At 43.9% G+C, this 18,433-nt stretch overlaps 1 protein-coding gene across 9 annotated transcripts in view; it reads right to left on the bottom strand.

Moving 5' to 3' along the window:
* The window catches only part of RYR3 (ryanodine receptor 3), a 563,725-nt gene extending 545,486 nt beyond the window's left edge, over nucleotides 1–18,239 (bottom strand). For 8 of the 9 annotated variants that reach the window (XM_016927893.4, XM_016927892.4, XM_016927890.4 and 5 more), the window contains exon 1: nucleotides 18,042–18,181. In XM_016927893.4, coding sequence (XP_016783382.2) covers nucleotides 18,042–18,092 — 51 coding nt within the window. In that variant the 5' untranslated portion in view covers nucleotides 18,093–18,181. Of the gene's footprint in view, nucleotides 1–18,041 lie in introns of all 9 variants that reach the window. The other variant, XM_016927886.4, reaches the window with a different exon arrangement.
* Nucleotides 18,240–18,433: the final 194 nt, after the last annotated feature.

Raw genomic sequence — 18,433 nt, 5'->3', positions numbered from 1 at the left:
TTCTGTAAGCCGGGGGAAGAAATGGGGATGGGAGAAGAAGAGGAAGCAGGAAACTGTCCCTCGGCTTGCAGACCAGACTTGATAGACAACTACAGAAGTTCACTAAGCAGGGAGTAACTGCCGTTACTCTAACCATAAATTTCCTTTAACTGGAGTACTTCAGCCTACATTAGTATTCCATAGCTAAACTTTACTTGTACTTACTGATATTTCCAGAGAAAGACTGAAAAAGGAAAGCAAGAAATGAAGAAGGAGAGATACATCTGAAAACAAGGGAAAAGGGGGAGAAAGAGGAAAATAAAACCACAAGCCAGAAAAAGTAAGCAAAGGATGAAGGAAGTAAGAATCAATAAGCATAAGAAGGAAGAGGAGAAAGTACTTTTACGAGTTTAGACATATTTGAATAAATGCTAGGTCTGGGTTTATTAAAAGGTTACAAAATGATTCAGGCATTCAAATGACCATATTACATCTACAAACCAAAGTCTAAGACAACAATTACACCTCCGTAACATCTGGAAAGGAAGGTTACAAATCAGTCTTAACTAAAGCATAGGAAATATATGCACTTATAATTGCTCATATGTAATGTTCCCAAAAGCATAATGAAGCTCTTGATGAAAGCAAAGACAATATTATCTGGGGCACTCACTTTAATGACCCCATGTAGATTAGTGATAGAGAAGGAACCCATCTGAAAATGTAGCAGGGGACATTAGACCTGAAGAAAGGAACCTGAGAAGGAATAACTGAAGATTAGGTGAAAGAAAGGAGCTATGATGGGTGGCCCACTTAGTTAAGCACACTTAAAAGGAACAATAGGAAGCTTGAAAAGGAACAGACGAAGCACTCCAGAAAGACAAGGACGGTGTGGGCAGAGCTGCCGTAACAGCCCACACAGGGAACTCATGATACTACATAGGTGGAAATAGGATGGATGTAGAGTTTAGTTGGAACATGAGATGTCAGATTTCAAATAAACTTACGTTTCTTCCCATTTTCTCCATTTCATTTTATTAGGTTGTTCTGCATATGTTTATTTGGCACATGCTATAGGTGAAATGCTGTGTTGGCCATTAGGGCTATATCAGAAAACACAGCAACAAAAACCCAGTCTTGGACTTAATCTCAGGCACACACACAGACACAACCCCCTTTTAAAATTTTATTGAAAACAAGTCATTCCCATTAGAGATTCACATTGTCTAACTCAGAATATAACCTGCAATTTCTGAATGTGGATTTTCATAAGTAACTAGGTAAGAAAACACCACTTGGGGGGATCTGAAGTAATACTTGCAGAATATCTAGTCTAATCAATGAGACCATGCAGAAATGATGAATGAAAAATCATTCAAGTAATCACTGAGTCACTGTATACCCAAATATAAGCACTGATAAAGGAAAAGAAAGGAAGAGAGAGAGATAGAGATGGGAAGGAAGGAAGGAAGGAAGGAAGGAAGGAAGGAAGGAAGGAAGGAAGGAAGGAAGGAAGGCAGGCAGGCAGGCAGGCAGGCAGGAAGGCAGGCAGGCAGGCAGGCAGGCAGGCAGGCAGGCAACTTCCCCTCCAGGGAGCTATTCAGTCTAGTGGAGAAAAGGAAATTTTCATAACATGAAGTAAAATTTGCACAATATGATCAAGCACCTGATTGTTTAGTTCAGAAAACAGTAATTAACAATCACTTTCCAGTTATAGTCCTTACTAAACCTTTAGCAAAATTTTTAACAATCTGATTGTGTTGATTTGAATTCTCCAATTTTTCTTCACTATTAGATGTAACCAAATGGTAGGTTCAAAGGGCCAGAGCGAGGGTAGCAAGGTCTATAAATGTGTATTCAAACAATGGTTGTACCACACTATCACCAGTGGCTTTAAGACAGCCCCTGTGTCCCAGGGATTCGTGGCTTTCTGCCAGAAGTGGAGGATCCACACACACTTAACAGTGTGAGGTATGAGGGATGCTGCTGATACTCAACTTTCAACAACCAGAGTCCTCAGTAACGCCTTTAATAAGACTGTAGCCCTCCAATGCTCATCAGCTTCTGTTTTCTACATGTTCTCAAAGTACCTACTTTTTTTTCTGTCACCTTTAATCCTTTGGCCTGAGAAGGTGAATAATCTTCTATAGCTGTATAACAGCTCTCATTCCATGAAGAAAATTATAGATGTAACATGCGTCTCGTCTTTCACTTCCATGCAATGGGCAATGCCAGTTCTCTCTCAGTGGAGTTTTTTTGTTTTTTAACTACACCCTAAGGCTTATCAAGTACAGTATTTACAGTTGCAATTGTACAAATGATCTAGCATCAGACATATAACAATAAGTTGAAGAAATTAATATAAAAAGCATCCTTCATAATCTATGTCTATATAGTCTACCTTATCAAAACCATGCTGTAGTAAATTATCATAAGTATGTTCAAAATTTTTAGACTTAATTGCACTTATCTTAGCTAGTTCTCCATTACCTAAAGATTTAAGGCCAGATTGTCTTGATTTGCTCCCCAGATTTCCAGCCTTATCTCCCAACACAGTCTTCCATGTACCTCCCTACGCTCCAGTCTTTATAGTTCCCTGAACATGTCACATACTTTTATACTGCTGAGTATTGCTTTACGATCATCCTTCTGTCTCAAGTGCCTCTTTCACTTCATTTGCAACCTATCAACAACCTATAGAAACCCCCAGTTCAAATGTTCCCTCTCTTTTCAAATCTTCCCTCACTCCCTAGTCAAAAGTATTCCTTCTAGGATGTATAACTTTTACCTTTATTTAACACATTTTTGTTCCGCTTTCTTGTTAGTTCCTTAGATATCTAACTCTCTGACCACACTTTAAGATCCTTGAAAATGGGATTATGTGTTTTGATCACCTTTAAATCTTCTCCAATCCCTAGCACATGCCTTTCACATAGTAAGTACTCAACAAATGCTTGTTGGATGAATGGGTGGATGGACGGATGAATAAGGGGATAGCATCTCAGTTCCCTAACACAATAGTTAACAGATGATTGCCAGGGGTCTTTTCCTATCTATAATGCCCTATGGTTCTTTTAGAAGATAGTAGCTTTGATTTAGTTCAGTAGACATTGGGGAAAAAACAAAAAACAAAGAACCTCAACAGACTTGTGTAAGAAAGAAATAGGCCGGGCATGGTTGCTCACACCTGTAATCCCAGCACTTTGGGAGGCCGAGGTGAGCAGGTTGCTTGAGCTTAGGAGTTCAAGACAACAGCTTGGGCAAAATGGCAAAACCCCATCTCTACAAAAACTACAAAAATTAGCGAGGCATGGTGGCACATGCCTGTAGTCCTAGCTACTTGGGAGGCTGAGGTGGGAGGATTGCTTGAGATCGAGAGATGGAGGCTGCAGTGAGGCATGATTGTGCCACTGCACTCCAGCCTGGGTAACAGAGTGAGACCCTGTCTCAACAATAGGAAGAAAAGAAAAGAGAAAAGAAAAGAAAGAAGGAAGGAAGGAAGGAAGGGGGGAGGGGGAAGGCAGAGGGGGGAAGGGGGAAGGGGGAAGGGGGAAGGTGGAAAGGGGCAGGAAAGGAAAAGAAAAGAAAAGAAAAGAAAAGAAACCTCATCATAATCCTATGGGAATTCAGGACCCTAAAGGAGAAATATCAGAAGGCTCAGAAGAAGCTGTAGATTCTAAAGGAAGATGAGGACTAGAAGGAAACAGGAGTAATTTAAAAGTAGAAACAAGCTAAGCAACACGAAAGTAGTAAAGTACATTTCAAAGCCAAACAAAAATTAATCTTGCACCATTCAATAACTTCAACTGTCAATAAAATGTCTTCCCTTCATCTTTAGATATGAGTGATGGCTGGGTTTATGCTCCTAATCGGCAAGTATACATGCCAGTGGAGGGGGCTGGTATCTGCTGTTGATGGTGCTCAAGAATCTCATGGGAGTAAAGGGGTCCTATAGAGTGGTTACTGGTTTGTATCTGGTACAGACTGTAGGATTTAAAAGCACACAGAAATGTTGTCCAAGGTACACTGACATTAAATAACCTTCAGTTTCTCAAACAAGCATCAGTTTGCAAGCACAAAGAAATACAAAAATATGAACAGTCATCAAACTGGTATCAATAATATGTAGAGCAGACGTATGTCCCATAAATATAGAATTGTCCTATATCTATTTTCCATTTTTAGAAGAATCTAGAAATATCCCATATGTGTGTTTAGTCCTGAGAATCAGGCAAATGTATATGTGATGTCCATGCCATCCTGATTTCTCAGTCTTCACAAGCTGGCATCCTGTAAGCCACTGAGATCAGAAACTGAGACATTAGTCCCCAGATCCCCAATGGATCATTCCATAATGTGGTTGGGTTTTTAACTTTGTGTCAACACATACTTCAGTCTCACCAACCATGAGTGCACAGAGAGGGGAACTTAGCAGAGAGTTGAGTGAGGTGAGCACCTGGGCTGGAGGGGCAGCAGATGAGGATTTACTAATTCTTTCAACAACTCTTTACAGAGACCTACTATATGCTAAGCACCATCCTTAGTACTAAGAACACAGCAAAGAAAAGAACAAAAATTCTGGCCCCTGAACGCTTGCAAAGTAGGAGAGAGACAAACAGGATAAATCAGTATCATACATAGCTTGCTAGATGTTGACAAGCACCAAGGATGAAGAAAGGTAGGTGGTAAAGAAAGAAACATTTAACATTAGAACCCCTCCTCTGTTGATAGAAAGCACTGAGTTTTATCTAAGATATTAGCATCTACAAAATAAGATTGGGATAAAAATGGTGACATTAGTGATGTTTGGACTCTGTGCTCCTACTCCTTATCCTTAAGATGCCACTTTTTTAGAGTACCCTTCCTTCCCCCATTTCCCCAGAAGCTACAGGGTAACCTACTGTGAGTGGAATCTGCCAGTGCCTTAGTGGTAATTCTTTATATCCCAAATGCCATATTACCAGACCAAAGTTTCATCCATAGATAATGTCATAATCCAAGAGGATGTATAGTAACATCTAAATTCACTCCTCCCACCCCCAGACAATATATTTGCCTTGGAGATAAAACCTTAATCCAAAAGAGTATCTTGAATGTCAGGAATTCCATGTACCATGTCATATGGTGATAAAGAAGTCTGGGCAAAGGGTCATATCCTGCCCAGTGACATATTATACCTAACCTGTGGGCTAGATAAAGGTTAACCCTAACTCTCCTTTACTTCAAAACCTCAATAAACCTGCCTTTTAATCTGCATTTATTTGGGCAGTTCAGACTAGATCCGGGAGCCTCTTCCAGCTTTGTGAGTTATTTGCCCTCTTATGTGTATTCCACAGGCCTCACCAGGATATGAACAAGTGGCATGCACTTAGCACAGCCAGAGACCAGAGCAAAGCCCAGGGGACAGTCAAAGTTATCACCTCCCAAACAGCTGGGAGTCAAGCACAGGCTGTGGCTGAGTTAAAAGCATGACTTGGACTGCAACCTTCACATATTTAGAAAACCAAGTACAAATGCATGCACACCCACAGGTTTTCACTTGGCTAAGGCTTCCAGGGCGCAGGTGGGAGAGCTATTTAGATTTTTTTTCTCAATTAATTGACTTAGAAATTGTAGTAAATAAACAGTTTAAGTACATCTTCCACCCCCTCCCCATATCATTGAAGAGCAGCTGCTTCAGGATCCCAGGTGGCTCATCAAAGTATAGTCTGAGCATGGGTGCTGGGGCTCTGGCAGAAAGAATCCTCAGCCACTGGGGAGTAGGCTCTGCCATTAAAATATGTATTAAGGCAAGGCGCGGTGGCTCACGCCTGTAATCCCAGCACTTTGGGAGGCCGGGGCAGGCGGATCATGAGGTCAGGAGATCGAGACCATCCTGGCCAACATGGTGAAACCCCGTCTCTACTAAAAATACAAAAAAGCCGGGCATGGTGGCTGGTGCCTGTAGTCCCAGCTACTCGGGAGGCTGAGGCAGGAGGATGGCGTGAACCTGGGAGGCGGAGCTTGCAGTGAGCAGAGATCGTGCCACTGCACTCCAGCCTGGGAGACAGAGTGAGACTCTGTCTCAAAGAAAAAAATATATATGCATTAAATATCATATCATATATTATAGCACAGAAGAGAAAATATGCCTGGTACAAGCCAGGCATTGTGCTTATTGCAGCTCTACAAACATAAATGACAAATTCAGAATTTGTCACTCTTGTCTACCTTACTGTAAGCTCTTAACCACTCTCTTGTCAGAGACTGTACATGATAGTGGTGCTGATACAGATGATACATTGTTCGACAACAGAGTGGTTAAGAGCTTACAGTAAGGTAGACAAGAGTGTGAATTCTGAATTTGTCATTTATGTTTGTAGAGCTGCAATAAGCACAGTGACAATGGTGACCTGAAAATGATGTGGTTCCAGAAAAACCATCGACTTTAAGATCGATAATAAGAGAGAACTAGGACATTCAGTGGAAAAAAAGTTGTTCTGGATAGACAAAACTTACATAGATTGTAGTCATTTATGTGAATTGTGTACCATCATGCCTAATTATGAGCCAATATAATAAAATGTATGTACACAAATAAGTCAGAGCAACTTTGATCTAAAATGTATTTAATTAGAATAGTGGGCTCTCTATATATGGGATATAATTTGATTATATGTCCCCACCAAATCTCTTGTTGAATTGTAATCCCCAGTGTTGGAGGTGGGCCCTTGTGGGAGGTGTTTGGGTCATGGGTGTGGATTTCTCATGTCTTGGTGCTGTCCTCATGATAAAGGGGGTTCTTGTGAAATCTAGTCGTTTAAAAGTGTGTGGCACCTCCCCCTGCCGCTCCCTCTCTTGCTCCTTCTCTGGCCATGTGACATGCTTGCTCTTGCTTTGCTTTTCACTATGCCGAAAAGCTCCTGGAGGCCTCCCCAGAAGCCGAGCAGATGCCACTGTCATGCTTGGGCAGCCCGCAGAGCCATGTGCCAATTAAACCCTTTCCTTTATAAATTGCCCAGTCTCAGACACAGCTTTCTTTATGGCAACCCAAGAATGGCCTAACATAAAATGTAATCAGATGCCAATGTTGTCCAAGTTCTAAGATGCATGTGTGATGTCTTCATAGCATTTTATACTCTATAAAGTGTACTTTCTGAGGGCAGTCTCAAGTGCTGGGCATAGTTAAACGTTGGGGAGAAGGAAGCAGTAAATGGTGATAAAATAGAGCCTTGCTCTGGAGAATCTCAGGTCTGATCATTTCACCCTGACCCCTTCTCTGTGAATTAGTTATAATTTTCACCTTTCTATAGATTAGGAAACTGAGACTGGCATTAATGAAATAATTCATCCATAGAGTTCACTTTTCTATTTACAACTTAAAATGTTAAATGTGTTACTAGTTAGTGAAACACTCAGATTCAGCACCGGAACTCTCCTTTCTTTAAGGAGACCAAAAGCCCACCCATTCTCTATTATTTGAAGAAATCTTGCTTTAGTTTTTTTGTATTATTATTAAATTTCCCATCTATTAAGTCCAATTAAGCTTTCAGTCATTGGGACCAGATTTCTGAGTGAAATAAAGAACCAATTAGGGTGATCTAAACTAATCAAAAACAAGGTGCCATCAGCCTGTCCATGGGCCCTTCTACACACCTGTCACTTAAGGAGCAGAGCATTTTAGCTTCACACACACCTACTCTCAACCAGGGAAGGACAATTCTTAATAGGGTTAAATAACCAATATGATCCAGTTTAATTCCATGGAAAGCAGAGGGAAAAAGGATGGGAATAAGGTTTGATAGAGAGGAGGGAGTAAGAATCAGAGGCTTGGACAACTGCCCCAGCAGGACCTCTCAGGGGAGAGGGCAGTGAAGTATGTAGCAAGGATCAAGCTTTACTTTAGGTCCATGCTTTGCATCCTTGGATATGAAAAGCCAGATCCTTACAGCAGGATGACCTTGTGTTATTAGAAATTCCCAGAGAGGTTAATGTCTACACCTAAGACATAAGTTGTAAAAAATGTCTCCCCAAACCAAAGATGATGAATTTTTGTGTAGCTGAGGATTCTCCAAATCATGTTGCCCATCTATTGACGTGAGGAATTTAAAATTGCCCAGGGAGAAGTCAATCAGCATTTGCATCAAGAGGCTTTGCAAAGTAGACGCTCAGAGAACTGACCTGCCAATCTGTACTCCCAAGGCCATGAACATTGCAGGCTCATTTCCATTCACAAAGCCTGCTCATATTTAGAGTGAAGCAGAATGCCAGGAATCAAGACTATGGAATAATCCCCAGGGGATTGTCCCTTTGTACTTTCCAATAATAAAATGACGGTGCAATGACATTTGGAATAGCTAGTGTGACTAATGTCAATGTTTACACTGGTTTGTTGAGACAATAATAAATAATATTTACTGAGGATTTACTATATGTTGAGGACTGTTCCAAGTACCTCACATGGATCAACTCATTTAATCCTTGCAACAATCCTCTCAGATAGGCACTATTATGACCCTCATTTAACATGAGAAAACAAGAACAGAAGTAAGGAAACTTCCCCAAGGTCATACCTTTCAACAGGAAAATTTTTGTACCATAGAAACATGGAAAAGTTAAATTAATTGTTATAAAGTCATCTGAAGTGACTGATATCCTTGCTACCTCAAAGTAAGTCTGAGCTCCCTCTTGACCCTGAGCTGTCAAAAACAACAAACATTAAGATGTCTTTTTCATCTATGTAACTTCCAGTAACTTGTTTAAGGCTGGGCGGAGAGTAATTGGTCAATACATGTTGAATGCACACCCTGCTTTCTTTAAATTTCATGATGTCTACATCCATATGATGATTTTAAAGAGTGTTTTAAAGACTAGCAAGATCTGAATTCATTTTGATGATAAAGCCTATCATTTATTAAGCCCATTAATCTGTCTGCCTGCCAATCTCTCTTTTATACCCTGTGATAAATGATACACTGTCTTTAAGGTTGACATTTTTATCCAAGGACCATGATGTGTATTGTGAGCCTGATCCTATCATGAAAATATTCATGCATTCTAGGGAGTGCTTTCATTCAAACAGATTCGGAGTGCTCATTTGCAGCTGCACACTGGTAGGCAGCTCAGAATCTTGCTGCAGATGTGTTTTGCTTGACTGGCAGTGTTGAGAATTTTTTTATTTGAACGTACAGATCAGGCCCGCCTCTATTTGCAAATAAAGCCTGATTTACACATTTAGCTACCTGCTTGACCCCAAAGTGTTTAGATTTGTGAACTTTCCAATCTGTAGGTACCTGAGAACTTGGCGTAAACCAAATTTAAGACCCCTGTGTTCCTGGAGTTCATAATGTATGGCTCATACTTTAGGCTGACGGAAACATTTTCAGGGAATAGGGCAACTATTATTCCAAGCTACTCTCTCCAGATTTACATATCTAGTTCTCCTGGAGGAAATGTGGAGTTTCTTCAGGACATCTCTGAGATGTAATCATTAATTATTACCATGCCTTTACAAATGGTTGAACTAGGACCTGGGAAGGGCAGGCAATCTCACAGGCATCTGGCGATAGAAATGCTGCCAAATATAGCAAACGCTTTACCTCTGACTTTACCCATCATTTGACTAGTATGTTCTTTGCTATATTTTTCTCCTAAAATGCCTCTTGCAAAGAGATGAGATCTGTTCAAGACCTCACTATAGTTTATTCTTGAACTGTTCTCTTCTAGCCAGCCTGGACAGAAGAGAGGATTACTTGGAGGAAAACCACTGTCCTAAATTGGAACAATAGCCAAGTGTCCTGGGTGACTGAGAAGGGACTTAGGAGGGGCTTATGCTACTCCAAGACCAGCTGCCCTATTTTGATCTGATCTCTTGGATTCAGCTTCTGGTTCGATATGATGTGGTAGCCAACGGGATCTCTCCTTCTGCCCCAGTATTATTTACAGTCTGGATCTGGTCCATGGTATAGAGCACCACGATTCAAATCAATACTTCTCACACTGTGGACATTTATGTGCCATTGATGGAGAACTTTCCATTCCTTCCTGTAGTCCCGCTGACTAGCTCTCTCTGCCCAGCCCCATTAGAGAACTCAACTGTGAAATTTTCAGAGTTGATGCCAGTACCTGTCACTGGTCGGGTGCAATGCCTGTACCTTCCAGTAAGAGCTTTTTCTATTTGCTCTGTTAGGGGATAAGCAGCTCCCCTTAGCACTTTCCCTTTTTTGCTATAGGAATTGCTTTGAAATGGTTTCAGGGGCTCTGGAGCATTTGCTTGGGATTAGTATGAGTGACGTGTCAATGAATACAATAACTGATAATGAGGTTTTGTCTCTCAAACACTTTTCTACTTCAGGAAGGAGGCACCTTAGTTCTCGTTTTGATGTAGAGTCACCTTATCTTACTGTTTTCTCTGATTATGAATTATTTAAAACAAAGTATGTATTAGCACCAGTCCTGATGGTGAATAATGCTCTTCTGAATGCCTGAAGGTTGGCCACTTTCTCCCAGGTAACTCAAGCCTTCTTCTCCTCTGTTCAAAGGTCTAAATAAAGATGGAGTCTGAACCGCCATCTCCAGAACCTAGATTCCTGTGCTTTGATGTATATTTCCTACTCAAGGTTCCCCAAGCACCAATGCGGTGCCCTACTCAGGCTTACCCCTCTCAGCAACGCCCTCATGTGCTCTCACCTTTCTCCAATCCAATTCCTGTTCCTTCAGGAATAGGCTCTGCTCAGCTGTTAATGATGTTAATCATCAATGGTACCTGCTGAGCTAACAACTTTGCATTTCAGCATTTTAATAGGGGGAATTTCTTGAGACAGTGCTTTATCCCAAAGACAGACCAAGGAGAAAGACATCCTTCTGGGTATCTGCAAGGGTCACAGTGACACTGACACCAACCCAGACTTTCATCTCTACACTTTTATAACAGGTGTGCTGCCTTGCTCATAATACTGGCTGGTTCCTACAGCATAAAACCACTTACAAACTCAACTCAGTAGAAAAACTGTTGATGGCCTGTACAGTTCTGCACAGGCAGCAGCAGCTCTGTCTCCAGAGCTCTCTCTGCCTCCTTTGCACTCTGAAATAAGCAGCAGCAAGCAGCTGTCACCCCAGACGGAAGAGCTCATGTTGAGTTTAATTTCTGAATCTCTTTGTAATCTGATTTTAGGATAGAGTGTTTGCTTTCCTTCTTCTTGGGCATTGAATCCAATAATAGTAAGATTCCTCAAGTATTGACAAGCCTGCGCAGGAGCAGAGAGACCTGAAATCAATGAGGAGTTCACCGTATAGGGAGGTGGAAGGTGAAAAAAGAAGGCCCTGGTGTCTCCATGCCTCCTCCTTGTAAAGCTATGTCCCACCTCAAAGGACAATAGCCCAGCGTATGACTGTAGAGTCAGCAATGTACTCTAAGCCAGAGGAGGGGAAAAGTGCGTGTGAGGAGAGGAGGTATAGCTCTTTTATTCTGGAATACTGCATCATCAGTCTCAGAGATGATCTGAACTTTGTTTTCTAACAACCGGGAATCAGAAATGACATAAACAGAAAAAAAAAAAGTCTTGGCGTCTCAAGAGGCTCATCCCTGTAGCAGGATCAGGGCTGAGGTGCCAGCACTTTTTCTTCCCTCTCTCTGAATTGAAGAGGTGCTATGATGGCAAAATTCACTGAACCAAAGGAAACTGCAGTGACTGGAAATGCCTTTGTCCCTAAAACACCCACCCTGGCTTCCAAACAAGAAGATGGCTGAGAGGACAGCAGCCTGGGGCCTGGAGGACCCAGTGTGGCTCCCCAAGGAGAACTGTGGCCCTACAGCCTCACCACTGGCTGGGCTCTCCACCCTAGAAGCATCTGCTTCATCCGGGTGCAGCCAAAAGGAACTCTTCAAAGGCCCCAACACCCTGAGCAGACATGACTAAAGCAGCAGAATCCCTGGGAGGAAAAGCCGCTCTGGTTTTACAGGAAAGCAGGTCCCCAGTGCTTTGAGCGAAAGAAAAAATGGGCTCATAAAAGAAACAGGAAGGGGAATAGGAAGGATAGCTATGAAAGGAAGAGCTACGGGATTCAATAAGAAAAGACGGTCCTATGGGAAACGGCAGCTTTGGTAATTTTCTGAGATGACAAAAAATAACTCTGAATGTTCTGTTTGGTGGCTGGGATCCTGGGAGGAGCCTACCTGGCCTTTTGAAGATTATCACACCCACTGCCTTGACTTCTCAAGTCTTTTAATCAAATAGCTTAAGAATAGTTGCAGTTGGCTTTAGTGAAGTAATTGCCCAGAGATCCTGGGGTGAGCCCAACACTAGAGGCTGTCCAACAGCTCTGGGATGGAGGGAAGGACCCGCAACAAAGACCATGTTAGAGATGGCGGCAACTGGGCTGGTTTTCCAACAAGATCTGATGATAAGCAAGGTCGACTTCCTAGTGCAGAAGAGACACAATGATAATATCCTATGAAACACAACTTATTGACTCATTTGGGGTAATATGTCTCTCATTTGGAATGACTATTGCCTCTCTCAACACTTCTGTTAATGTAGGTTCTATCTCCATACAGTGGGAAAAATGAAACCTCAATTTTCTTATGTGACTCCTTGAAGGTGATAGTGATCTAGACCTAAAAATAGGAATTCTTGCCTCTAAGCTCATTTTTTTTTTATTATTACAGCATCCCACTCCTACTGGATACATCTTGTATTAAGGGTAGCTTAAAGAACATATCTAATTTAGAAAGGTTTATACTGATATGAACTTGTGGGAAATTAGCTAACGTATTGGGTTCTTAAGACCTAGGACTGCCTGGGTCTGCACTTGAAATTGGTAAAGATCATTCAGAATAATGCCAAGTCAATTAGAAGATGATGGAGTTGGTGGCTTCTAAGTTAAAAATTCTTTAAGCAGTAAGGTAAAGAAAAAGTCGAATTATAAAATAAAGATTCCTTTCTATGAAGGTGTAAAAATAACACAAAGCAAAGAGGCAAATAAGCACAGATAGCTATGCCTTATTTAAATACAAATCCTTCAAAAATAATTATCAGAGTATTTTTCTCTCCAGATAAATTCCTCCCACTCTTTTCTTTTTCACCATTTTTTTTGCCCTCAGATCAACCCTAAGGAGCTGGAGAAACCAATATTAGAAATTAAAATTTTCACTTGTGAAATATGTTATTTAACATATTTAATAATTATTCCTTGCTTAATAATCATAGTAGCATAAGAAAAAAAAACATGCACAGATGTCAGACACACATTCTTCAACTGCAAACCTATCCCTTGACCTCAGTCCTTATACAGTGGGCCACATTGCATTCCAAATATTTCCAAGTTTGCAGTCATCACCACCTCCTTCCCAGGAGATCAGCAGCTTAAAATCCTTAGGACAACCCCGGACATGGCAATCTTGCCTTGGCAGAGAAGGTATGTGCCACCACCCCCCTACTGCTGATGCGGCCTTTCTGATTCAAGTTAATTGCTTTGGAAAAAAGGATCCAGCCTCCTTCTCACCTCACCGGGAACGTTTCCCTGGAAAGGAGGGGATATTGTGCGTCCAGCTCGGCTGATATGGGTCTTTAATCAGATCAGCTCTGAGAAGCGAAGGAAGGAGAGACTGAGAAGATGGGAAGCCCTGAAGTGACCTTGGGAGGCCCAGAGTGTGGGAATATTCCGAGTTTTGTCATTTTAATCCTCAAACATAACTCAGCAGGAGAGCTTACAGTTCAGCTCTGCAGCAACTCACACTGCATGTCTGGGTATCTGAGGTCTGAATTTTAGCACTACCTCCATTGCTACTTACTAGCACCCAGAGCCTGGAGGAAGGTGTGCACCTCCTTTCCCTTATCTCCTTAAAGAAAATCTACCAAAACACAGGCTTCATGCAGCTGTTATGTAAATGGACCCTGCCGCAGAGAGAAGAAAGCAGGCATCCATAAACCACCAGGTACAAGTTCACTGTCATTCCAACCCAAGACAGCGCCCTCTGGGGAGGGACGAGAGACATGAGCTCACGTGAGCGCTGCAGCTCAAATTCAGGAATTTGTCCTGGGCACCCTGTAGGCAGGAACCCAAGACAAGGGACCAATCCTTGATTTTCAGCCCAAGTGCCTTTTCTCATCCCTCGAGAGCTGCAAATTTAGATGAAGGAGGACAACTTTCTATGGGGAGGGCTAAATTAGGCTGTCTATGACCAACCTTTAATTGAAACTAATGCAAACAAATGTCTATCTCACTCTGAGTTCTGTTTTTTGTGTGTGTGTTTTTGTTTGTTTTGTTCTTGTTTTTGTTTTTGTTTTTGTTTTTGAGACTGAGTCTTGCTCTGTCGCCCAGGCTAGAGTCCAGTGGCGTGATCTCTGCTCACTGCAAGCTCCGCCTCCCGGGCTCACGCCGTTCTCCCGCCTCAGCCTCCCGAGCAGCTGGGACTACAGGCGCCCGCCACCACACCCGGCTAATTTTTTGTATTTTTAGTAGAGACGGGGTTTCACCGTGTTAGCCAGGATGGTCTCGATCTCCTGACCTCGTGATCCACCCGCCTCGGCCTCCCAAAGTGCTGGGATTACAGGCGTGAGCCACCGCGCCTGGCTCTGAGTTCTGTTTCAATTAACATTGTGGTGGAAAGGCAGTTGGCAAGGAGAAGACTGTGATATTTTAAAAACAATAAGCTAAGGATTAGAGTTTTGTTTCGTTTTGTGTTTTTTAAATGGATACTGTAGTCTAAAGGAAAAAGTAGGAGAGAAAAGTTTTCTCCTAGCACTCTCAAAGCAGAATGTGGTGCCAGCTGCTCCACCGACTGTCTGAAGATGGGGTAATTGCCACTCTTCTCACCATAACTTCTTGCTTTCAGATCAGCGGCTGGCAGGTTTATCTGCTTCTGAGCAGCTTCAGAGCCACGTCAATGACACTGGCTACGTCAGCAAGAGCAATCGGAAGAGAGGAGGATGCCACAGCCAACAGCAGTGGGAGGGAAAATTTTAGCCTTAAAGATTCTATCTGCCTGATTCTAACTGGCATACTTGACTGTCAGTGATTTCAGAAGGCCAGAAGAGGGTATATAGTTTTAGACTGCCTCCTTAAGGCTTGGGGTACAGTAGCATTTAGTTCACATGTGTTTAAGCTTCCAAAGCCCTTGTTTAGGTCTTGTTCCCTACTTAGGAGAGGGTGGGCTTCCAAATGTAACAGAGGACATAACCAAAATAAACACTACCACAAATAAGTGTCTAAAGCCACACCACACACACCTACAGTGGTTACTGCAGTAATTCTGGCTCATTTCACACTATCGATAGTTGTAGCTGCTTTCATTTTGGGCACTATTATAACAAACCTGACACTACAACCACTAACAATTTGATTAGGATCCTTGGCATAATGCTATTGTATGGTCTTTTTTTGTAAATAGGTTAAAAGCTTCTGCTCTCTGGGATGGCAATCCTTTAAAGTTCATGGTTACAAAGATATGATTCTATTCCATGGTCCAGTATGAGTCACCTTCTCATCCAGGACCATGTCGATGTGAGGAAGCATTATATATGACTAATACACTGCCAAAATGCTTTTAAAGGTGTTGTCTGGGGAGGAGAAAGAAAGCCTAAGGCAAAGGTAACTGAGTGAGTTCAAAGTGAAATAGCTTCCCTAACCCAGACATACCCAGAGGAGAGAAAAATCCCACTGCTAGCACAAGCCTGGTGTTCCCAACTACCCTAAAGTCAAAATTTTGTGCAGAGATCAAAAGCTTATGGCTATTGGATTCCAAAAAATCATTTTGTCGAATTCACAGATGAAGAAGGAGGATGCCAAGCTCAGAAAGCTGCAGTACTCCTCTTATGTTCTTAAGTATATTCTTAAGACTATATATAACATCTGGCGTAACGCTCAATGCCAGGCTCTAGCGGGAATGTAATTGAACATTGTATAATGAAAATTACCAATAACTTGTCAACAGCTATGTTCAAGTCACTCGATTTCCTGTGCTTCAGTTTCATCACCTATTTCCTTCCCAGTGAGCTAAAAACAAAGATGTTAAGGTGCCTCATAGGGTGAAGAAATGAGGAACACACCTTAAAAAATACATAAGGTGATAACTAGAAGGAAAAGAACCAATAATGCCACATTCGGAGTCACTGCCCCCATGGTTACCACCATCACGCGCTCTAAGCCATAACCGGTATGTGGTTCTCTGCAACAGGGGTTCTGAACCTGGGTCCTTGAACCCCACAGGCTGTCATGGGTGTACTTTAAAAGAGGTCCGCCAGCTCTGATCTCTAGGGCAGGAAGCCCAGGACACAAAACTTAAGAACCACTACTATAGTAAACCTTGGCTACAGGTGTACCAAAAACAAACAAAAACAAAAAACGATGCCAGGTGGAGAGGAAAAGTCAGGGAAGATGGCTCAGAAGCCAAGAGAAAAGCATAAGGATCTCACAAAAACTACCACCTTCCTAAGCCTCAACTCCCTGGGACATCTATTCAACACTGACCCTGTCTGAAGATAATTTTTTCAAGCAATAACGCCTAGAAGATCATTAATAATAAGGAGAAGAAATGACTGATCATGGAGGACACAAGGCAGAAAAAACCTGAGCTGCCACCCATCCACTACTAAAGACACCTGTCAGAGGGACAACCAAAGGATCTGATGGAGCTTTGAGGGGAGCAGGCAGCTTTATAACAATAGGGTTGTCATGAGTTGCAACTGTGGGGCCATCTTGTGTGCAGTGTGAGAGATGAGAATGGAGTCTGGGTCTGCAGGTCAGACGAAGGATGAAGAGATGAATACTCTAGCCTCTCAGTAGTACCAGCAGGGCGATAGGTACTTCCATACCCCCCCAAATAAGACCCAAGTCCCAGCTTTGACAAAAGAACCATGTTTGGAAGAGAAACTGAAGTAAATTGGAAGGAAGCACTTCAACAGGAGGAGAGTGGTTCAAAAGATGGACAAGAGGTAAGTTGTGATCTTCGAAGACCAGGTCATGGAGAAGGGGGCACCCTTAAAGGGAAGTGAGAGAGGGAAAGAATTTCATTTTAATTCCTGAGAGCAAGGCAGCGCATATAAAATTACCTAAGATTTACAGAGCAATTTGCCGTTTACAAAACATTATGACATTCACGATATCATTTAATCCTTATCACCCTGAAACGCTGGTTACATTTTATTTTACACATGAGGAAACTGAGGCTGAGTAGGGCGGATTATGCGACTTGCTCAAGGTCACTTGGCTGAAATCAGCGCTAGGATGCATCCCCAATGCCCCCACCCCTCCGGGTGGCCGTCCACCCTGAAAGTCTTTGTATTATCTCCTACAGGGCAAGGCTGGTGTGGCTGCAACAGACTTCGCCCCCTCACCCCCAAATCTGGGACGGAGCAGCGCCCTCAGGTGTCAAGGAGGGGACCTGAGTGACGCGGAGCCACTGACTGGGGTTTCCCTGTCCTGCGGGGCTCGCGGGAGCCAGGAGCAGAAGCCACAGCTCTCGAACACACGACAGGCAGTCAGTCAAGTCAGGCTCCAGCAGCAGTTGCCGGCGTGGGGCTTAACACGAGAGGGGCAGCACTGGGTGAATTCCCCTCCGAGCGATCCCAGGGCTAGGACCAAGCGCCTGCGCCCGCTTCTCCGACCCGGCTCCCCACACTCCCCCCTGCCCCGCTGGCTCCTTCCCGGAGGTTCCCCTGTGCGTGGGGGCGCCCTGGAAGAGGAATGGGGCTGGCGTGGAGTATGGAGGTGTCAGAGGGCCGACCCCGGGGCGAGGGCTTCCAACGCCGATCTTATGGGTCAGGACAACCGCGAACAAACCCCGGCTGAAGTTTGGGCATCAAGGGTTTCAGACCAAGTAGCAAGTTGCCTGGAGAGCGAGCGGTCCTAGGTGGAGGGCCTGGGGCAAGGGTGGCGGTAGGGGAACAAGGGAGAGGCAGGAGATGGTGCCCCTTCCCACGCAGCCCCTCGCGGCCCCGCGGGTAGGTGGCCGGTCCGCCTTTGCAGCCCGCGGGTGCGGAGAAAGCGCCCGGCACCGCGGCGCAGCGCAGCCAGCCCCTCCTCGCCGCGCTCCGCGCTCCTCCCCACCTGCCCACGGCCTCGCCCCCGCCGCGGAGACTCACAGTCCTCAGAAACTGGATCTCGTCCTCGCCTCCTTCTCCCCCTTCGGCCATGGCTCCCGAGGCGTCGGCGGTGCCCCAGCCTCCGGCGCCTCTGCTTCCCCCGGCAGCCGCTCGGCGTGCGCTGACTGCTGCTGCGCTCTTTCTCCTCCTCCTCCTCCTTTTCGTCCTCGTCCTCCACCTCCTCCTCCGGCTCCTGGCTCAGCCTCAGCCTCAGCAGCGCCAAGCTAATCCCCGACCATATAGGGAGCTGGGCTAACACTCCACTGCACTGCAGAGCGCCAACGCCAACCAAGCAGTCCGCCCACCCCTCTCGCCTCTCGCCCCAGCCAAGTGCGCTGCGGCCGCCCGCTCCGTGGAGAGCGCAACGCTGGGCGCGTCGAGTTGGCGGGGGC

This window comes from Pan troglodytes, chromosome 16 (genome assembly GCF_028858775.2).
Source record: "Pan troglodytes isolate AG18354 chromosome 16, NHGRI_mPanTro3-v2.0_pri, whole genome shotgun sequence".
In the NCBI taxonomy this organism is placed as follows: domain Eukaryota; kingdom Metazoa; phylum Chordata; class Mammalia; order Primates; family Hominidae; genus Pan; species Pan troglodytes.
The sequence above is the reverse complement of the archived record's forward strand: the minus strand, read 5'-3'. Positions and strand labels throughout refer to the sequence as shown.